At 43.8% G+C, this 23,392-nt stretch overlaps 1 protein-coding gene across 3 annotated transcripts in view; it reads left to right on the plus strand.

Moving 5' to 3' along the window:
* The first annotated feature begins 12,805 nt into the window (after positions 1-12,805).
* EPSTI1 (epithelial stromal interaction 1) overlaps positions 12,806-23,392 on the plus strand; it is a 48,736-nt gene continuing 38,149 nt past the window's right edge. For all 3 annotated transcript variants that reach the window (XM_026034509.1, XM_026034507.1, XM_026034510.1), the window contains exons 1-2: positions 12,806-12,975; positions 21,918-21,976. In XM_026034509.1, the coding sequence (XP_025890294.1) occupies positions 12,818-12,975; positions 21,918-21,976 (217 nt within the window). In that variant the 5' untranslated portion in view covers positions 12,806-12,817. The remainder of the gene's footprint in view (positions 12,976-21,917; positions 21,977-23,392) is intronic.

The raw sequence follows: 23,392 nt of genomic DNA on the forward strand, positions 1-23,392 counted from the left end.
AAACATAGCCAAGCATGTAAGTAATGTAAACAGAATAAATCTGATGGGAGTGGAAAGCACTGTTTTTTTTTTCCCATGAAGGTAAGGAGAAGAAGGATGAAAGAAACTGGATCTTTGGTTGTAGTTCTCACCTTAAGCTCCTCTATGCGCAGCTTTGGTGGAGACGGTCTGTCCATTACTATTTTAATTTAATCCTAATGTTTGCCAGCATATTCTGTTAGTGTGTAGCCAAGTTGTTCTTATTTGTTATGCTGTTTGAGTTAATTGTCTGTGCACTTTTGCTGTAAATGACTCCCAGAAACAGTTGTATGTTGTAGTCATCTATGTCGCAGTCAGGGTCTGTGTTTGCAAGGGTTTCTGCAAGGGCTGATGGAGACCAAAGCTTGGGAAGTTGAGGCAGGGTTGGAGGGTGAACTTTTGGGTTTACTCTTCACCATTGAAAATTTCCGAAGTCCCTGCAAGCGTAGCTCCTAAAAAATGTGTGAGCAACGTCAGGAACTGAGGTTGATGCTGAGGATGAAAGTTTCTGATGTCAAGAAGGGAGCATAACCGAGAGCTATCAAGAAAATCATAAGGTGTATGATATAAAATTGGTAGTCAGTACTTGAACTTTGGTGAATTGCTGTGTGCATATGAATGAATAAAGAACAGAACTTGCCAACCACTGTACCAGAGTTAGGGGTTGGAAGAGCTGATTGCTCCTAAAAGCATTTGTATGTTCCTCTAATTACTGCAATATACTCTAAAAGCAAAAAGAGGCATAGGCTGCAGAACTCTCTCTTTAAGTAATCCCTTTGGTAACATTAAACAAAAAAAGGTAACATTTTTCTGCATAGCTTAATAAATGTCTGTATGACACCTTAGGTAGATTAGCTACCACAGGGAAGTATATTATAGAAAATCCTAAACTGGAACTAATCACGGCCTTGAGGAATTACAAGAGTACAATTATTCCTTGAAGAAGTGGTGCAGAAGATGGTTCATACAGCAAAAAGCTGAAGTATCTTTTGTGAAGAGTGTTAATATAAGGATTTCACAAGTAAAATCTTCTCCACTTTAAAAAATGTTCTGAAAAACATATATTTAGGGTCTTACAAATATTGTTTTAAGATTGACAGACATCTCAAGGATTATTCCTTCTGGCCACAGTGCTAGAGCTATAGCAGGAAGAGTTCATTGTTTCTGATAGCATTTGTGTACTTTACGAGTTAATTTAGCAATTGTCTTTTTCCAACACATTTGTTGCAGGCATTTTTAATGATATAAAACATTCATTTGTCATCCTATTTTTTTTGTAACATCAAACCTTTAAAATAGCTTTGCTCTATTATTTAGTATTATTTATATAGCAATATGAATATGCAGAGTGCTCTCCCGGCATAAGAATAGTAAAATGTGATAATAATTTTTAATTCTACTTCAGAACCTCAGTATAGAAAGTTGTGCACATCAGGTCAGTTATATTTTCCATCTCCTCTGGCTTTTCGTGAAGTAGTATTAGCTGAAGGAGGGGTCATCTGGGTTTAATGCTGAGGGACACTGCAGAGAAAGCAAGGGTCAGTTTTCTTTCAGAGCATGGAATATAATAATTTTTGACAGGTACTGTCAATTTCTGCTTTTTGCAAAAAAAAAAAAAAAAAAAATGGGAAGTGCATGCAGCATTTTACCTCTCCTAAATCGATTACCCAACAGAGACACACACGCACGCACTTGTCAAAGCTAATGACATTATTTCTGCTGGGCCTGACAAATTTCAGTTCTAAATCTAAAGAATAATAAATCTTGGCCAAATGTAACATATCAGCCTCCTCCTGGGACCATCTCTCTAGGGAGCAGTGAAATTTCTCTTCTTTAGTATCATGAGCTGATGCAGTTAGTGCTCTTGGCCCTCCACAGCACATGATCCTCACAGTAGAACACTTGCTTTTAATGGAACATTTTATGTGAACTGCACAAAACTGACAGCATCCCCAAATCAAAAATACTACAGCACTAATTTTGATTAACATTTGTGGGTTTGGCCTCTGTGAGATTTCGCTTTCATAATTTAAAAGTCGAACTGGACACTACTGTGTTTTCCAGTTCAGGTTTTCTGTTTGCAGAGATGCTCTGTACAACAACCTTTACTCTTTACCTAAGAAAACAGTGGTGAAGTCAAACAAATACATTTAAAAAACAATTTGCAATCACAGCATAAAAACACTATATGCAATAATAAGTATAGGCATGCATTTATGTATATTCATCATCATTTGTTGTTCCAAAATATGCAGAGAGGTTTCCAATATATATGCTGTAGAATACATGTAGTTATGTGTCTTACCTGCTTAGCAACACAACCCAGCACGGCGTGTTTGTGATTGCAGGACTAAATGTGCATTGTTTGTGCACAATGTTTGTGACTGGGATAAATATTTTAGCTGATGACAAGGGAAAAAGCTGTTCTGAAATTGAGGCCTGCGGATAGCATTTGCTGACTCCTTGAGTTAATTGCAGTGGGGCTATAGAAAGTCTACTCTGTCCTAGGTGTCTTTCTGAAAACAATCCTTTAATCTGAGCCTTTTCCTAAGGCTTTAGGCTCATGGTTTCCTTGGATTAAGTGAAATTCTTAGTTTTCAAGCGAAAAGTGTTCATGGAGGACTCGGGACCCGAGTTACAATCTCAAAGCTTATTTTGTTTGTCCTTTTTAATACAGTTCCTTTTGTAGGAAGGAGTTGTGTCTCATATGATATTCCCAAAGACTGAATGGGGTTGTTTAATGGGGTTCTGAGTATCCCATGAGCTGATAAATTGAGCTGATCTCTCTCTTTTTTAGTATAGTTTGTGCTGCTGCTGAGTTGAAAATACAGGTTTAGTATAGCATGTTCCTCTCCAGAAATTATCTCTCTATTACTAGAATTTCATGAAGAACAGTGTGAATAAGGGGGTATGGGGATTCTTTCTATTTTAAATATCTACTAAGGATATTTCTCAAAGCAAAAGGAAGATCATTTTCTATTCTAAGGACTTTCCTCCTGCAAAATGCAGAATAAACTGCTGTTAATGCCAGGAGACAATAGAGTTTTATCACAGAATCATAGAACGCTTAAGGTTGGAAGAGGCCTCAGAGGTCATCTAGTCCAACCCCCCTGCTCACGCAGGGTCACCTAGAGCACGTGGCACAGGGCTGCATCCAAGCAGGTTTTAAAGATCTCCAAAGAAGGAGACTCCACAACCTCTCTGGGCAGCCTGTTCCAGGGCTCTGTCACCCTCACTGTCAAAAAGTGTTTTCTCAAGTTCCTGCAGAACTTTTGGTGCCTCAGCTTGTGGCCGTTTCCTCTAGTCCTGTTGCTGGCCACCACTGAAAAGAGGCCGCCCCCTCCTCCTCACTGCCTCCCTTGAGGTATTTATACACACTGATCAGGTCCCCCCTCAGCCTTCTCTTCTCCAGGCTGAACAGGCCCAGCTCCCTCAGCCTAGGGCAGATGTCCCAGGCCCCTGATCATCCTCGTAGCCCAGTGCTGGACTCTCTCCAGCAGCTCCACATCCCTCTTGTACTGGGGAGCCCAGAACTGGACACGGTTCTCCAGATGTGGCCTTACCAGGGCTGTGTATAGGGGAACCATCACCTCTCTCGACCTGCTGGAGACGCTCTTCTTAATGCACCCCAGGATCCCGTTGGCCTTCGTGGCCACCAGGGCACACTGCTGCCTCATGGTCATCTTGTCATCCACCATGATGCTGAGGTCCCTCTCTGCGGGGCTGCTCTCCAGCAGGTCCACCCCTAATCTGTACTGGTATCCGGGGTTATTCCTCCCCAGGTGCAGGACCCTGCACTTGCCCTTGTTGAACCTCGTGAGGTTTCTCGCCGCCCAGTCCTCCAGTCTGTCCAGGTCCCTCTGGATGGCAGTACAGCCCTCAGGGCTATAAGCTACTCCACCCAGTTTGGTATCATCAGCAAACTTGCTGAGGGAGCACTCCAGCCCTTCATCCAGGTCAGTAATGAATAAGTTGAAGAGGACCAGACCGAGGACCGACCCCTGGGGGTCACCACTAAGTACAGGTCTTCAATTGGACTCCGCGCCACTGACTACCACTCTCTGCACCTTGCCCCTGAGCCAATTCCTAATCTACCTCCCTGTCCACTCATCTATCCCACACCTTCGGAGCTTGCCCAGGAGGATGCTGTGAGGGACAGTGTCAAAAGCCTTACTGAAGTCCAGATAGATGACATCCACTGCTCTGCCCTCATCTATCCAGGTAGTCACCCCTTCATAGAAGGCGATCAGGTTTGTCAAGCATGATTTCTCCTTGGTGAATCCATGCTGGCTACTCCTGAGCACCTTCTTCTGCTCCATGTGTCTGGAGAGAGCAGCCAGGATGAGCTGCTCCATTACTTTCCCGGGGATGGAGGTGAGGCTCACCGGCCTGTAGTTACTCGGGTCCTCCTTCTTGCCTTTTTTGAAGACTGGAGTGATGTTGGCTTTCTTCCAGTCCTCCGGCACCTCCCCCGTTCTCCAGGACCTTCCAAAGATGATGGCGAGCGGCTCGGCTAGGACATCTGCCAGTTCCCACAACACTCTGGGGTGCATCCCATCAGGGCCCATGGATTTGTGGGTGTCGAGGCTCCCTAGATGCTCCCTGACCCACTCTTCCTCTACCCAGGGCAAGCCTTCCTCTCTCCAGCTCACTTCTTGTGTCCCTAGGGCCTGGGATTCTAGAGGGCTGCCTCTGACAAACACCGAAGCAAAGGTAGCATTCAGCAGCTCTGCTTTGTCCGTGTTTTTCGTAACCAGGGTACCCACCCCATTCACTAGTGGACCCACATTCTCCCTGACCTTCCTCTTGTTATTAATATATTTGAAAAAGTTTTTCTTGTTGGTTAAGACCAACAAGATCCTTTGCCAGATTTAGTTCCAAGTGTGCCTTGGCTTTCCCTGTAGCATCCCTGCATTCCCTGACAACGCTCCTGTATTTCTCCCAAGGGGCCTGTCCTTTCTTTCACATTCTGTACACTGCTTTCTTCTGTTGCAGTTTTGCCAGGAGCTCCCTGCTCATCCACGCAGGTCTCCTGCCCCTCTGCCTGACTTCTTGCGCACAGGGATGCACTGTTGCTGGGAATGGTGGAAATGCTGCTTGAAAACTAACCAGCTCTCCTGGGCTCCTCTTCCTTCAAGAGCCCTAGCCCATGGGATCTTTCCCAGCAGGTCTCTGAAGAGGCTAAAGTTGGCCCTCCTGAAGTCCAGCGTGGCAAGGCTACTAACTGCCCTGCCTCCTTCTCGTTGGATCCTGAACTCCACCAGCTCGTGATCACTGCAGCCAAGGCTGCCCCCCACCTTCACATCTTTAACCAGGCCCTCTCTGTTTGTCAGGACGAGGTCCAGCAGCCCACCTTTCCTCGTTGGCTCCTCCACAACCTGCGTCAAAAAGTTGTCATCGACGCACTGCAGAAACTTCCAGGACTGTTTGTGCCTTGCTGTGCTTTCTTTCCAGCTGATGTCGGAGTAGTGAGAACCAGGGCCTGTGACTGTGAGGCAACTTCCAGCTGCTTGCAGAAGGCCTCGTCAACCTCCTCCTCCTGGTCAGGTGGCCTGTAGTAGACAGTGTCTCCCACGTTGGCCTGCCCTTTAACCCTTACCCACAAGCTCTCCACCCGCTCATCATCTACTCCCAGGCTGAGCTCCATGCATTCCAGTTGCTCTCTCACATACAGAGCAACTCCACCACCTCACCTTCCCAGCCTGTCCTTCCTAAAGAGCACATAGCCCTCCATGACAGCACTCCAGTCGCTTGAGCTATGCCACCACGTTTCTGTGATTCCTATGAGATCGTGGTGCTGGGACTGCACACAGATCTCCAGCTCGTCTTGCTTATTCCCCATGTTTCGTGCATTGGTGTATAAGCACTTCAGGGAAGTAAGCGAGCCTGAACTTTTCCCAGGAGGCGTGAGAATGGACCCTCTATAATCACATCCTAGCTGTACCTCCCCACCACCATAGGCCTGTTGGACGGCCATTGACTTAGGTTGTATGGGATTGATTGCCCAGTCCATATGACACTCCCCTTCCCCCTTCCTGCTTAGTTTAAAGCTCTCCTAACAAGACTGGCAAGTCTTTTGGCAAACACACGCCTGCCCTTCTTGGTGAGGTGGATCCCGTCACCCTCCCCTAGCTGGTGGTCATCAAACAGAGCCCTGTGATTGTAGAATCCAAAACCTTGCTGCCAACACCAGCGGCACAGCCAGTTGTTGACCTCAAATATGTTTTCTCCTACTTGAATCCATTCCCCTCATTGGGAGGAGGGAGGAGAACACTACCTGGGCTCCCATCTCTTTTACTGCCACACCTAGGGCTCTGTAATCTTTCTTGATTTTGTAGAGTTTCCCCATGGCATCATTAGCACCCACGTGAAATAGCAGCAGGGGATAATAGTCACTGTTTTGGAGCATCCAGGGGAGCCTCTTTGTAACATCCCTTATTCGAGCCCCCGGCAAGCAGCAGACCTCCCTGGATAAGGGGTCGGATCTGCAGATGGGTGCCTCTGTGCCCTGCAGCAGGGAGTCACGCACAACAATCACCCGCCGCTTCTTCCGGGTGCTCCATCTTTCCTTTGGGGGAGCAGCCTCGGGGCATGGAGCTGACGCTCTCTCTGCAGACCGGCCCCTAGATGGGCCTTGGTTGGCATCCTCATCTAACTGCTCCTCAAGCTCCAGGGCCTCATACCTGTTGGATATGGTGACTGGCGGGGGTGAGGTGGGCCGGGGGAGGGTTGTCCTGCCACCCCGAACAGGGACCCTTTTCCATTGTTGTTCGTCCTTGGATACCGTTAATTCTCTTCCCTCCGCCCTGTGGCAAGAGGGTGCTGAATTTCCAGACTGAACTGGGAGGTTCTCTGGGTACCTTTCCTGGGAGGGCTGCAGAACAGGCTCCACCAGTCTATTTCTCTTTCGCATTCCCTGATGGCCCTGAGCCTTTCCACCTCCTCCTTTAGCTCCACCACCTGCTCACACCTAAGGCAGACAGCGTTTTCACCACTCCCTGGGACCAAGGAGAGGCTGAGGCATTCCTCACAGCTAGAGACCTGCACTGCCGCATGCTTCTGTGGCGGGTCAGTCTGCGTCGCCACAGCCTTCCTGGCGCAAGCTCTCTGACCAGTAGAGACCATGGCTTCCCCTGGTCTCCCACTGACGGAAGAGACTGTGGGCACAATTCTTTTGCTCGCCTGGGAGGGGCCTCCCTGCCCGCCCGGCCTGCTCGAACTGCCGCGAAAACTGCCACGCCATGCCCTACTGCGGCGGCGCGCTCCTGGTCGCTCGCGCTCCCTGGGGGCGGCCTTTGAGTTCCCGCCTGTGCTGCCGGCTCTGCTCCCGCTGAGTCGGAGCCTCCTCGGGCACGGGGCTCCGCGCTGCCCGCTCAGGGGTCGGTGCCGGGGCTGCCTCGCGCTGCTCGCTGCCTGCGCTCTCTCGCTCAGCGGCTTTGCTGCCGCAGTGCTTTGCCTCTAGACAAGGAGGTCTGGCACGAGCGTCCGCTCCAGAGCCCTTCCCTTCGATCCCTTCGAGATTTTTATGGAGAAAAAAAGCTGTCACGTTTTTAAATCAAGGTAAGCAATAGGAAGATTCAATAGAGATACACTCTATTCTGCTCCCACCTGTCTGATTCTACATTTTGATTTTTGTTCATGTGAGACAGCTGTCAATCTGACTGACACATTAGCGACTGCATCTAAGACAGGCACATTAAGGACTCAAACCTAAGAGTCAAGTATCTGGGAAGTGTTAATATAGCATGAAGGGAAACCTCACCCATAAATTACCCATATTTATCAGCAGGAAACATCTAAGCAGAGCATTAAGCAGTTCATGTTAAAAAATAAAGAGAAAAAATATTTGTACGTTTTACTCTATTAATTAAACATAGCCAGACCGAATGTGCCTGGCAGTGGTGTAAGCCATGTGCCATCAGGCCTTAGCAGCCAGTGAATGGTTTATTTACAAAAGAAACACAGGTATTTTCTCCATCCAGTATCATGTAGGGCTCTTAAGACATGGCGCTGAATTTCTTATATGTGTTGCAAGAAGACTGGGAAGATTGCTGAGAAGGGTGTTGAGAGGGGCTCTTCCTTCTTGGTCCTGCTTCTCAGGAGCCTGTTCCTTCTTTCAGAGCTGCAATGAGCCTTTCCGATAGGAGCCTGTGCAATGGGAAGAGGAAGCAAAACTAAACCTCCTTCGTATGGGAAGCATAAATGAAAGCAATAATTCAGTTGGCTAGTAGGGAGTTAAGGAAGTAGAGACAAACAAGGTAGCTGTTTTCAGCATCTGTAAGCATCTATAGAGACACCTTGGTATCTACAGACAGATGGACGCTGACTAAACAGAGCAGAAAAGAAGTAAAAGGATGAAGGGAAGGTGAATTTGGGAGCACTATGGAACCAGAACGTTTCTGAAAGGAAGAATCACCAGTGCTGGAAGGTTTCCGTACATGCTTGCAGAAATATCTTGATCCTAGTGGTCTTGAGTCAACTTGTAGATCATAAATCCCATGGTGAGAAGGAGCAAGTTGCTTTGGGAATGGGAAGTGAAAAGCTGAGCATTTAATCTTCAGTGTCCCAAATTTTCTTCTTTTTCTTATTAATTTATTCTTTCTCAGAACATGCTCCTTCGCATGTGCTACCCTGCTTTTTTTTCTCTTCATTGTCCAAACCTAGTTTGTCTGCTGGTTCTTCTACAAGTTCTTCTGTTGTAGTCAGGAAGATTCCACCATCATGAAGAAAGACCCGTGTGGTAGTAAAACATCACGTGATCAGCAGCCTCTTTTTCGAATATGGTCTCTGCATTTTTTATTTTACCCTTTATAGGTCTCACAACTAAGAACTTCATGGGTCTAAGACCCTGCAGAACAGAAAGAGCAAAGGAAGTGTGATGAGCTTAAATAAGTCCAAAATATGATTTTAAAAGTAGCAACCTTGCTGTTGAGAATGACTTTGAAATACCCCTTCTAACTTTGGAATGAGTAAAGAGAGAAGAAATTTCAGGTTTCAAGACAAGGACAAAAGAACTGGCCAGGGTTTGGAAGCCATCAAAAGAAAATTTTGGCACTCGTTCAGACATAGACCTGGGAATCATTGCTTCCCTCCCCATATATGCCGAATGAATTGGCTGATTTTGTTAATGCCTGTCCATTGTGCTACTGTGAGGAGAGGATCAAAATATCCTGTTTCTTTGGACTCCAGAAAGTTCAGAAAGTGGTGCCTGGGTGTTTATCTATAACTGCCTGTGTGGCCAGCAGACTTCTGTTAGGCAGACCTGTTTGGTCTTCACGTATCTCTGTCAGACAGGATGAGAGTCAGAAGGACCCAGGAAGCAGAAGAAACAGGACAGCAAAAGGAAGCTAATCAAACAAGCCTAGTAGTCAGATTCTTTGCCAAAACAAAGGCAAGGAAACTTCCTAGAGAATGTGACCCAGTTCAGGATGTAAGACAGCTATACACATAAGCAATAGAGTAGAATATGCATCCAATGTTTGTTGTGTCTATAAAAATACAATTTTGGAGGTAAAGTTATGGTGCCATTGTGAACCTAGATAGTTTTTACTATTTTGGGCCATCTTTCAGTTCACTGTGTCTGAAATAACAGGACGTACGTGCCCATCACAAGTTGTGTTTCAGTGACATAAAACTGAGGGGACGTGGGGCATGCTGGAGAGTCTGACACCAAGGTAGGTTGGATGTATGCGAGATGCAAAGACAGCTGACAGTGTTGGACAGCTGATTAGGGTAGAAGAAAGTAGAGTTATCTTTTGGGAGTCATGCCTGACATGACAGGCTTGGGTTTTGTCCTGGATGACTTAAAGTCATGCAAAAAAAGAGCTAGGAAATGAACTACCAGAGAAGCAATGTAAGCAATCCACTGTCTTGTGCTCGAGTTCATTTTATGTCTCTCTTTTTTTTAACAATACTTTTTTTAAGCTGTTTAGATTATGCAGTTACTGTTTGCCACCAAAACAAAGTTCAACAGGAAATTGATACTAAATCAGCTTTTACATAATAATGTGGGTTTGAAGATACAGCAGCCATGGGCACATCAATTACAATCAGTTTTAGTAATTAAATTTGTGTCGTTAAGACATAAATCTGTATGGTTTAAGAGGAATCCAGATGTCGAAATTGGATTTTTACCAAATAGGGTGCCTGTAGGCACAGCTGTTACCTCACAAATCTTTGCAGTCTTCAGACATGACTTTCTGATCATTTCCTAGCATTTGCCTCGTCTCTTTGCTCTTGTTCTGGCAACTCATGTGTTCACTCCACAGTCCTGCAGAAAGGATTAAACTTGTTGGTTGCTTTCATTTGCCTGTGGCTTGTCTGAAAAAAAAAAATCTATGTGAAGATGAGAGGAAATCTGAGTTAAGGTATCTACCCAAGGGCCTGCTTTCTACAGCTATACTTGGCAGCACACATGAAGCAGGTTGGCAGGCCTCATGGCCTACCTAAACCCCTGCATGGGCAGCTTAGGGGATGATTCATATTGCCCTGTGACATATATGTGATTTCTGATATAAGCCTAATCTAGGGTAAAACACCTGTGAGAGACAGAGACTGTACCTTCAAATGAGAAAACTGGCAGTGTTGGTACAGATTAGAAGCATTTCTCTGCTCACAGCACATGGCTATAAATGGCACAGGGCAAGGAGGACCCTGCCCTGCACCGGGGCAGGTCTCAAACTCACATTGACCCAGACAGCTAAAAGGCAGCAGGATCCCTCCCTCAGCTCATCCAGCCCCCTGGAAGATGTTCCAGAAGCCAAATCTTCCCCTAAGAAATAAAACAAGGAGATGCTTTATTCCCCATCAGGGCTGATGTTTGCATATGGCTCAACATCTCCTTGTTTCTTGAAGGATGGGATTGGCCTGTGGTGGAGATCAGAGAGCAGAAAAGTCAGAGCTTGGCTGAAGGTTGAGAGAGTCTCTATGGTGTCTTCTGCTGTTGTCTCTAAGAGGTGGGATTCTGGTGGCAGGGTCCTGTGGAGCACCACGAGCACCAGGTAGTCTCAGGCTCTCCATGTGGCATTTTATCTTGCTATTTTCCCAGAGGATGTTGCATGTGCTGTAAGACCTAGACAGCCTGGCTAGCCGAAAATCTGTCGACAAGTCATTCCTTAAAAAAGATGGTTTAAGTGTGACTTTAGCAGCTGAGGTCAGAAAGTGACAAGATTTGCCTCTGTGGAGCTAGATTTCCCCAGCTCTTCTGTGTAATGCTGAGTTGTATTATTAGTATTTTTTTGTCACATTAAGATCTACCAAGTATCTTTATTTAGTTAGTGATATTAAGAAAGTTCCAGCTTTTCCCTAGCCCTGCAGGTCCCACAGTATCTGATCAGCCAGGTACAGCACCACCACACAGCTGTGCTCAGTGAAACAGGTGGGGTTTATTTCAAAGGATCATGCATTTGTTCACTATTTATAGCACAGAAGTAGGAAATAAAGAGAAATCTTGACCAGAGTAGAATTCAGATGAGTTTTACAGGAACATTGCATCACAGGGTTATTTGTCAGAGGGTTATTTTCTGACTTGACTTCCTTCTGTCTGCATGCACACCATTCAGACATAACATGCACGTCAAGAGTCCGGGACTTTCTGACCAGCTTCCTTTAAATATTCCACGCACAGAAAGTGCAATGTTTAAAGTAAAAGTGTACTTTGCAGTACTTAGTAGTACACAGGATTTTTGATTTAGCAGAGTGATACAGCAATTAACTGACATCACAGTTCAGGTGGAAACACTTAGCAAACTGCAGGCCTCAATCACAGTATCAATGTGATTGCACTTACTTGTCTCTGTAACATGTTCACCATCCAGACACTGGGCATACACAGGTGCTGGGAAGGAATATGTGGACTGAAGCCAGCTTAAGCCCATTGCTGTCTTTGAAATTGTTTTGTTAGTTGTTTGGGTTTTATGCTCTATGGTGGGTTGAGTCACATATGTGTGTGTGTATATATATACATGTATATGTATATACACACACACACATACATATACATACTCCCTCCATGCCGGTCTGATAAACTCAGGGAGACTCCTGATAAACTCAGGAAGAACCATTTGCACAGGGAGGAATCCACTCAGATGGGATGTGGTCTGAGACATATTTACCCAACAGACATGTTTATTTAAAACAAGGACCACGCTGTAGTCGCCTGTGTGCTGAGGTAAAATCACTCTGTGTGCTGCAGCTGTGGTTAATGACTTACACACTACACGATTCCTGAGCTTCATGGGCACCTTACCCTTCTCCTCTGAACTATTCTTCCACTGCCAGGGTTTATTGATTGGTTATAGTCCAACAGATAAGCAACTAACAAAAAACCTTGACTTTTTCTACTTTTTTTTTTCTTTTTTTTTTTTTTTTTTTTTTTTTCAGTGCTGTAGTCATGTTATCAGAGATTTAGCATTTCTCCAGACCTCACTTTGCTTGGACCTCACTTCACTTGTTCCAGGGCAGGGTATTGCAAGATTGCACAAACTATTACTTGTCTGTTTTATTCATAAGAGCAACAAATGAGTTTTACTATGGGCCCATGGTGGTAATCTTACTGGGTGCTCTGATTCAGGTGATCAGCCTGAGCTGCAGCTGGAGGATGACCCAGAAACCAATAAGTGGATTTACAGTTTTACAGCTGGGAGAATCTCCTTAGGGGCGTGACTAACAAGGAATTGAAACTAGCTTGCTCAAACTGAAGTTGGAGTTTTTTCTTTGCCTTAGCTGCAGCACTACTTTTTTTGGCTCTCCTGTAGCCATGTATAGGGCAGGAGGAAGCACACAAACAAGCAGGAATAGGATGGCTGCTGCCTCCAGTACTCCCTTTTCCTCTCAGGGTCACCCTGGGGAAACCTGGAAAAAAACAGAAGGGGCTCAAGCAACGCAGAGGCTGGTGATGCCCGAAGTGGAGCGAGGAGGCCAAGCAGGAGCCCACCATCACCAACAGCAAGAGCAGCAGTGAGTAGCAAGGAGCCTGGCCAAATTAGTGGTGATGCTTGTATTAAGTGTCTGTTCTTGACCTAACGTGATGTTATTTCTGCAGGTGGGAATACTTTTATAGCCAGTCTGTGAATGGGACAGGACCTAAAAGCAGCATGTCCTTCTTTTTTTATTTTTCCCTGGCGATTTTGTGATACGGTGACTTACAGGTGGGGCTGCTCTGATGTGCTGTATGTGTATGCAGACAGTATCAGTGCTATGTGCAATCACAGCAGCAGGTTCTGTTCATTTGATTTTTCTCTACATGGTGCCAGTTTCCTGGAATTCCTTTCTAACTGGAGTTTCAAATACAATTCTACCTCTCTGCTTTTCTGCCCTTTTTTTTTTTTTTTGTCTCCTCACCTAATAATTCATTCTGAGTCTAAAAATACTTTTTCTGGCTTAAGAAATGGATATAGGCTCCATTCCAAATGTGATCTGAATGCAATCCAGGATACAGCAGCACCTCAAATGACTTGATACTAGCAGAACTAAAGTCAAATACACCCTACATTTCATTTTAAGCTTTATACTTAAATCTACGCTCTGCCCCTTTCTCTTTCTAAATGCCTATTTTTAGATCATATAAGCTCTAACATGCAGATGCAATACAACGTAGAAGCTCACAGTGTGTTTTTGCATGGGCTTAATGTATACACATTTAGCTGATGCAGGCTCATAATTTTTTCTTCTAAATACACTTTCCATGAAGTGTCGGTAGTAGCAGTGCATGTAATACTAGTAATATGTGCTGAGTTTGCTTAGTTCCGCTTTCTAAGAGCCGTTTCAGTTTCCTTTCCATGTTTCTGGAAGAAGGTGGAGCCACGTGTTAGGAAAGCTGTGGCAGGCCGCTGGTCATAAACCTCAGCCAGAAGCTTTGCCTTAACCCTTAAAAGGCATGAGGTCAACATTATTACCATGAGGTAATAATTTTACATGGATTATTTAGAGATGAGTAGCCTGCAAATCAGTGAGCTCTTCAGTGAGGCACTTTTAGGAGAGCAAAGAGCCATTCCTGACTTACAGTTTGTATTAGTTACAGAATCTCTAGTAAAGCTTATGTAAATACTTGATTAGTTAGTTGGCCTGAATTTCCCAATTAAGGTTTAATTGAGATTGAAAAGTTCTTCACAGATTCTCATCAGGCAATAGAAATCCCTGTAAAACTAGATATGCTTTGGGGCAAGAACAACTTAAAACCTTGTTTCCACATTTCATCTTGATTTGATGCTTGAAGTGAACAAAATTGCTATGAATCTAGTACAAGGAGTGTACACTTAAATTTTCCCTATGCAAAACAAAGGATCTAACCTGTGGGTGTGGAGAAAATTGTGACAATCCATTCTTAAACCAGCAGTGTTACAAGTTACGGCAGTACGTGGTTGACAGAGGTTCTCATCTCTATGTTATTGCAAGTTGTCTTTCAAGTAGGGCCACAAATTAAAATACCCTTTTGGTAATGACAAATCCTAGTCTTTCAGCACTGAGTGCCTTTTGAGATGATCATTAAATCCAGTATAGTAGGACAGTCTCAGAATAGCCCGTTTTTTCAGGCTGTGGGGGTATCCAACTCTTGTATGTGACAGTTTGAGAGCTAATGTCACTGAGTGTCAGTAGGAGAAAAATTCTTCAGACTAGCATTGACTAAAAAAAACTTTGCAAAATGAGCAGCAGAGGAGAGCACTGCTGCAGTATGAGGGCCTCATGTAGGCTGCCATAAAATGGCTCTGTTCCAATTTCTACACTGTTCCGACTTTCTAGAAACAGGATATGCTTTTGCTGTCACCCAAGGAGTCACTCTCAATTTAAGCCTACATGTGAATGACTTGTGTGTGCATGTGCACATGTACAGATATGTGCACAAGTTTTTTTGCCATGCGTGCTGGGTCTCAGGCTGAGTCTTCAGAGCACCAGAAAGGGGGAAATCCCTGGCCTTCGCCACATCTTATCATGGGATCAAGTGTCCTTTCATGTCGAGGGATTTGTCACTTTGTAAGTTAGAGAGGATTTGTTATATAAGAAGAACTTTTTGATAGTGAAGGTGACAGAGCCCTGGAGCAGGCTACCCAGGGAGGTTGTGGAGTCTCCTTCTCTGGAGATCTCCCAAACCCGCCTGGATGCCGCCCCGTGCGCTGGGTGTCCCTGCTAGAGATGATCTCTAGAGGTCCCTTCCAACCTCAACCAGTCTGTGATTCTGTGATACCAGATATTTGTGGGACCAGGAACATTCTGGCCTTATTCAAACATGACTCTTTTCAAGTACGGCATGGGCAACTTAAAATCTTGCTAACGTTAGCAATGTGAATGAAAAAATGCATGGGTTGTGGTGCTCAATCATGTTGACCCATTTTTAGGTCCTCACTTAAATGAGATAAATTGAGGAAGCTGTTTCTGGCCTAGATGTTCCTGTTGGGCTCTTTGTGCTTCTGGAGAGTATAGTCCAAGCTAGAAGATTTTTTACTAGGTAATAATTCTTGGAGAAGATTTTTTTATGTTGAGGCAGAAAAGAGATATTAAAACTGGTTTTATTAAGTCAGAAAAACACTTGTTCAAATCGAAAACTGACATAAAAGTTTACACATGGCAGCCCTAGTTCTATTTTGGATGCTGTTTCAGGCCATGGAGAGAAAATCACTAGGGTGACAAGTGCTTGAGACTATTTATTATGAGTGTGTGTTTAAGTTACTTCTCATCAAGTCTGTTAAGTGCCATGAAATTAACTTGTAGAAAGGAAATTCCCAAATTGCACCTCTTCATAACTGTGTAGAAACAAGAGTCTCTGCAGAAGAAAGGTGGTGTGAAGTGGGAAAATGAAAGGTGGAGTAACAGGCCTCGGGGGAAAAAGAAGGTGATGAACTACAAGCCTCAAAAAGGTTGTGATAGTCCCTACCCCCATTAAACAGCCTGGCATTGGCATTTCTGAGCCTGGTGGAAAGTAATACCATTTCTGGTAAAATGAAAGGATGTTTTGGCGAGGGGGGGGGGCTGTTTTTTTAAACGGAAGAAAGAGTGTCCTACAACTGGTAACAGTCTCTCATAGTGTGAAACGAGACTGAGGTTGTTTGAACGTTTGACTTCAGAAATCGTATCCTTTATCTGCAAGAGGCAAATATATTCTATCTTCTTCCCTTCCTTTTCCAGTCGTCATCCTGAATTAAAACTATAGTAGTGTTTCCCCTCTCTGTCTTGTGCTGATATAGAGGTGAATGTTTGTTTGTTGTTATACACCAAATCAGGCTATTAAAGTGGAGGAGCATGTTAGTAAAAATGAACAGTTTTTGACTACTGCTCTGTGACTGATAGGAGCTGCAGAAGTGCAATTTGGATTATGGACAGTTTGGTTAGAGTTGAAATCTGTGCTTGCTACACAGGAAACCTCCCATCTCTATCCCTTTGAGGAGGATGTGCTAACCTTTACAGCCCAGGGAGGCAATTCAAAGATGTCCAGGTCCTGTGTGATCAGCAGGCACCCTTATCTCTAGCCAGGTGTTCAGTGGCTGCATCAATGTAAGAAGATAACTACGCAGTTTATACAGTTATATATGTCTTATACAGTAAGATTTCCATTAGTTTGAGTTATGGGGGTCCTGTGTTCCCCATAATTTAAGAACTTCTTTAGTTTAGTTTAAGAACTTCTTCCCTGTGAGGGTGCCAGAGCCCTGGAACAGGCTGCCCAGGAAGGCTGTGGAGTCTCCTTCTCTGGAGATCTCCCAAACCCACCTGGATGCCGCCCCGTGCTCTGGGTGTCCCTGCTGGAGCAGGGGATTGGACTAGGGAATCTCTAGAGGTCTCTTCCAACCTCAACCATTCTGTGATAATGTTGCGTAGGAGGGGAAAGAAAGTGCTTCTAATTCCTATATTAGAAGATTTTCTCAGAAGAACTTGGGTTACACGAGAGATGTTCCCTCTGCTCCTGCTTTGATGAGGAGCTGTGGCCATAAAATCAAAAAGTCACATATGGGAGGGTACTGTGCTTGGGCAGGAACAATAAAAGGACAGTGAATAGCTGAAGGGGAGGAGAAGATAGGTTGTAGGGAAATTGAGGGAGGCACAGATGAACCTACGACCAGTTTAAATCTTAATTTTTGTGTAGTTTGGCTTGGCTAATTTTCCAGGAATAGTGACAAATGTGATTTGTAGTGTGTGGATGGTAGGCAAGAGACAGCCTGGCTTGGCGCATGTTTTGCCAAGCCTGTTATTCTGCTCTGTTGCCACATGCTGAGCTGAAGCAAATTGATATCCTTTTTCCTCTTGGAAATTCACTTCTTAATTTCAGTTTTATTCCTTACATCTTATTGTAAGTTCAGGAGATTCTCTGTAAGCTTGGGGGTGTGAGAGCTTTGAGATGTGGGTGCCAGTAGCAGAACAACAGGTTTCCTTCTGCCTCCTGTCCTTTTCTTGGGCCTTTCTCTGTTGCTGCTGCCTTTTTCCAGAAAACCTTCCTTCCATGTTCAAGTTCACTTTGGGATTTAACTCTCTGTTTTGCCTTCAGGCTGCATGCTGGCAAAAATGCTGGTCACTTAAATAGACGTTTCCACCCAAAAGAGAGCCCAGATATACAAGTGAGTTACCCTGGCTTAATAAGCTTCCAGATATCACTTGAGCTGCAGTCATTAAGTACACGCTTAGCCTGTGGCAAACACAGGACAAAATCCATAAGGGAAGGATTTCAGAGATAGGCATTTTCAGCTGGCACAGTTTATTTTCTGCCTCTCATATTAAGAGCACAAACGCAGCTAGGATGGCTCAGGCAGTGTGTAATGTTAAGCCCCTGTAATTTACTTTTGTGTCTGAGCTGTAAAGCAGTAAGATGCTGCTGCTGACAGAGATGGAAAGTGAGAGCCCCAACCTGTATATGGTATTTTTCTCATCCTCCCAGAGCTCTGTTTATGGCACTGCCCGGGCATGGATCATGTTGCAAGACCAAGCTCTGGAGCTGTGGCTGTCAGTTATCGTTAGCATCTGGCTGTAGCACACTGAGATATAGATACCTACAGAACAGTTCCTTTCTGCTGTCTGGGATTTGGCATGTTGTAGGTCTCTGATCTGGCAGCTTCCATGGTGCTGTTAAGCACCATGCTGTTAAGCATGCAGCTGCTCCATCAGGCCTAAGAGCCTTGGTGAAAACAAGAGCTTGTGGTGAGATGGACTTGATTGGCCTCCAATAGTTCTGATAATTGGATGCAAAGTTCAGCTTGAGGTATCTTTGAAGGTGATACTGCAAATGTCCTTGACAATTTCTTCTTCTTTTTCTTTTTTTTTTTTTTTTGAAGTTTATCAGTCTTAACATATCACTTAAATAATATGTTAAGATGTGTATTAATACAGCATTTCACCAAAGTGTTCCCCCTTGAAAGTTAAGGCCATATATCAAGTGTATATATATATTTATACATATATATAAAGCAAAAGGAAATAATACATATACACACACACACACATACCCACGGGTACAAAAAAATAAATAGGCTTGCAAATACTCAGGCATGTGCATGTGCTTTTTTCCCTGAGCCTTTTTCTTCATTGATTTCTGAATAGCAATGAACCACTTCTTTTCTTATAGAAAGAAATGGTACACATACAGATAGGTAGTCTGTCTCCCCTGAGTCCTGTCTGGATTCAACTGGACCTGCCCAGGTCTCTTTCCAAAGCTGCTTTAATTTGTGTTACCCTGCACTGAGCTCTCCTCAATTTCTGTTTCTGACTGAGCACAGAAATTCCATTGCCCTAGAGAGCAAACTATTTAACTTTCTGCTTTATGTGGTATTCCTGTGCTGATGGGAGAGGGGGAGGGAAAGGCAGCATAAAGCACAGTGGAACTGGAAATAGTTTATAACCACTATTACTTTTGTAACTCTTTAAACTATTTCACACTTCATTTGGAAGGCCTCCCAGTGGTAACTGGCTGGAGTGGGCTTGAGGAAAAACTGAAGGGCACAACTCTGCAAAAAGCATTAGTTGTGAAGTGTAGTTCTGGTGTTTTACAGATCATCTATTTTATACATAGCTATAAGAGAAGAGAACAAGGGTTTCTGTGGTTTCTACCTTGAAAGCTTTGAAAACTAGTAGCGCTGGGTAAAAGAGTAGAGCTGCACAAAGGCAGAGATGGAAAGGCACAGAGTTGGAAAATGCAGCCATGACCTTCTTTGTGTAACTGATAATTCAAATGATAAACTATCCTTGCATATATTTTGAGGGCATAATATTTTTGGGGGGGATTGAAATATTTATGTGTGTATGCATGTAACTACATAGTTATTTGTCGTCTCACTATACTTCTGTAATGTTTGATGTCTGTCTGCTTGAAAACTCAGATGAGCTTTTTGGTACACTTTTGTTTTTGCTCTTCTTTTCCCTGATTTCAGTATCCAAAGTTGTGTTCTCATATTTCATTATTTCAGGGAAACCAAGGCTAACGGTGTCAAGTCTGCATGACTCCTTTTCTGGGATAAGTAGAGTATTCCTCAGTTTTACATGCGTATGCTATGAATGCGCTTGCGAAACCAGATGATGATGCTCTTTTCTCTTTGTGAACTTGGACTAAAAAAACTCTTGTAGCATAAGCACCAAGTAGAAGAGAATCCAAAGTTGCAGTCCTGTTTTCTCTTTCCTTAAATAAGGATTTCAAATCCCCTCTTCCCCCTTACTTCGGTAACATGGAAGCCAAACTGGCTTGTCAACAGCACTTTTTTTAACCCTGGTGGCTCCAAAGCCGCTGATTAGACAAGAGGGCTGAGCTCTCCCGAGAACTGAGAACAATTCCCTGTCGCTGCTGGTCACACTTCCATCCCTTTCACAAACTGATTGATCTTTGCTGTATTTCATGTGCTGCCTTTCTAAGCTACTGGGTAATGGCCGTGGTCAGATGTCAGAAGAGTGGCCCATCTGTCCTCGTAGGCTCAGAGCCTTCCAGCCAAAAAGGAAAAGCGGGTGAAGAAAATGATTTGTGGCATAAGGACTAGGTTTGATGTGATGCCTCATACATATACACACACACACGCAGGGGTCCTTGCTTCCTCTTTAATTGGAATCCTGATCAAAAAGCTTGAATATTTGATGTTAACTAGTTAAGTACACGGAGGATAGCAGAAGTCTCCTGTTCTCTTATGCTATGAATCGGTAGGGTCTTGAAGATGCACTCATGTTTGTTATAGTAAAAATACATAGTTATGCAACTTAAAATCAAAGATTCTCTCCTTTTAATACACCGAAAAAGGAGTAGATACGAAGTAACAATTTGTGTATATGAACTTGAGAGAAAATAAGCACTAGTATCTGAAGTGGCTGACAAAACCAAAACGTCCTAACACTGACTAAACAATATAACTCTAGAGCAGCTCAGTCAAGGGCAGTCTTGGGTACATTTTAAATGATACTACTCAATCAAATGAAGGAAAATCTGGAAGGTGATGAAGAAGCTTATACCATAAAAGTAACATAAATTGTCAAACCCGCGTCTTGTTGTGTGGCAAATGCCAGAGGAGCGTTGCCTCGTCTTGCTGGTGGGAAGGGAAAGGGTTGTATTAATTGGCACCATTAAAGCTAGCAGCTCTGTCTTTCCTAACTTAATCTTATAAATTAATCCACATCCTCCTAGAGTGAGTCTTCAAAGAGAAGGAGGTAATTGGATATAAATACTTTCTTTTCCAACTTGTGAATTAGAGCGATACAGCAGCAGGCAGCTTTGTGCACTTTGATCTGTGAGCATGGCTTTCTCTCTCCTTTTTTAGCCACAGTCTCAGCCCTCGTTCCCTCATTACTTTTCCACCGCCAACTGTGTTTTTTTTCTGCTTGCTGGCTTGTCCTCTAGCCACCTCCTGTGGCCCTTTCTTCCTCTAAAAGGCTTGGTCTTCATCCCTCATTATTCCTTGTTTTCTGTTCTGCTCCTTCAGCCTCCCTCCTGAGGAAGAGGGATAAAATATCTGTTCTCATATGTGCGGGTAAAGCCGTGCTGAATACTGCAGAGATGAGGGTTTACTCTGATGCTCGGAGCCAACCACTAAGTGCCTTTCTAGTAATCCTGCATCCCTGTGGCTTAGCTTCCACAGCTGTGGAGCAGGCAGTGTAAGCTCATACCCGCACAATATACTGGCTAGATAAAAACCTTTGTTTTCTCCAAGTGGAACTGATGCGTTTTCATCACTCTTTTGATCACCCCAAGTCTCTAAAACACTCTGAACTCTGTCCTGTTTCTTTGCTGGCGCATTAGATTGATAGCTCTTTGAGCCAGCAACTGTGTTTTGAATTAAGCCTAGCAAAACAGGGGCCGCTGCCCTGATTTAGTGCCTTGCACTGTAGGCATGACAGCAAAATAAATATGCCCAATGCATTGCAAGTGCCTGGCAAACACGAGGCTAACAAGGAAACTGAGGCTTAAGCTGAGAGCAGGTCACATGAATCCAAGATAGAGAGTATGATTTTTGTGTAGTCCTTTGACAACTCTTGGACAGGCTGCTTAAATCTTCTGAGGTGCCCCTGAAGCCTGGGGTGGGATTGGCAGCACTGATGCTCTTCCAAAAAGACTGTTCTTCCTCTGTGCTTGAGCAAGCTGAACTATAAATCACCTCCAGCCAGTTTGTGGGAATAGTTGTCTGCTACATGGAGTTCTCGAGAAGGTATTGGATTTGAAACTGCTGAATTTGAGGTTGGCAGTCAAAAGTGAGACTTAAATAAGAAAAGTAAAGACAGTGCTAAGTGTAATTTTTTCAGAAACTCTTAATATTAACATCTTAATTCTAAGAGTTCTTTCAAAAATATTTACTGAAAAATCTAAACAATTGATTCAAAATAAAGGTAGTTTTGTTTTCTGTTTTTTTTCTTGGCTGCAACAGGAGAAAATTGGCGTTTATGTCAAAGGAAATCCCTTCCAGTTCCATTTTCCAATAGACAGGACAAAATAACAGTCTTGTCTTTCATTTCAGTGTCAGCCCATATGTCTTGATAACTCCAAATGCGACAAGAAGAAAACGGTTGCAGCAAAGTAAGTTGTTATCTAGTACTATAATATATTATTTCAATTAAAGAAAAAAATTTTTGTATGCTTTATCACCCTTGGAGTTGTTGTTCTTATTTTTACAATGCATTTATGTGCGCAGCTTTCACAGTAAAATTATTCCATTATCCATTCCTTGCTCCTACAGCTCATGGTTTTCATGCCTTGAGTTTAGATTGGAGGATTCAACTTTGAGCATATTTTAGGTGGAGGGGGAGGAAGGAAGAAGAGAATATCAGTAAGAAATGTTTTGACAGTCCTTTCTTGTGGAAACCAGAATAACTAGAACCACACTGTATATTTATTCCTGAATATCCATTTAAAGAATGTAGATGGATCTTCTAATGAAACAGAGAAAGACCAATCTAGATAGTGTAGTCTTGCTGGTAGAGGTAGCTAAGCAGAAAACACCCTGAACCTGTACCAGAGAGATTAGATGTGTTTAAAAAGCTTTCTTTGGCAAAACTTATGACAAAAGATCCTGTCATGACAGAAATCTTGTATGTGTGAGTGACCGAGTGCTGCAGTGCTGCACTTCTCATTCTTTGTTTGCACAGAATCATAATGAGCCAGTGAGCCCTCACGCTTAGAGCCCCCTGAGAAATTGGGCAGTTAAAATGTTTATTCTCAAACATCATGAGCTTATGTTGAAGTTTTAGAAATAAAATGGGCTTCCTCTGAACCAAACCTTAATCATTTGGAAGGAAGAAAAGCAGATGAGCTGAGAGTAGACTCTGACCTTAATGCAGATGCTGTTGCCACCAGCATATAAGGTATCAAGCAAGCAAAGTACTTTTGCCTTGGGTGCTGGCAGAAGCACAGCCTAACACATTGAATCTGGATTCTGTCTAAACCTTTGTTGTTCTAAAGGTGAAATCACAAGTGACTCTTCAGCCTCTCTGGGGACCTGTCCAGAGAGTGGCTTTTTCTTATTAAAGGAGAATTGGTATGAGCATCTCTTAGCTATAACCTGCCATTAGAAACTGTGGTTTCTGTTGTTTTTACTGGTATTTGTAAGAGTGAATTGAGCTCTTGAAGCCACTTAGGTACTACCCCGAGACACAACTTTTCTTTCCATGCTCTTTGTGGGCCATCTTATTGAAGGACACTGTCTTATTCCTGTCACTTGATCCTGGAGAGCGATACAATCAACCAGGTCATCCTAGAGCCTGTAGCTTGGCTTTATAGGACTCCCAGTGCCACTGACTGTAGTGCCTAGATCGCCACTGACTACAGTGTGAGCTTGGCACCCAGCTCACGTACGGACACCCGTTGAAAGGTCTTGATTTGAAGCTGAATTGTGTATAACTCCAGCTTTTATTAGGGGAACATGTCTTTGAGAGGGAAGGTTGCTTATTATTCACTCTTCTGCTGGGGAGTGCATAAGTACATACTGCCAAAGCA

Source organism: Nothoprocta perdicaria, unplaced genomic scaffold (assembly GCF_003342845.1).
Source record: "Nothoprocta perdicaria isolate Ctin4 unplaced genomic scaffold, notPer1 scaffold_145, whole genome shotgun sequence".
Classification (NCBI taxonomy): domain Eukaryota; kingdom Metazoa; phylum Chordata; class Aves; order Tinamiformes; family Tinamidae; genus Nothoprocta; species Nothoprocta perdicaria.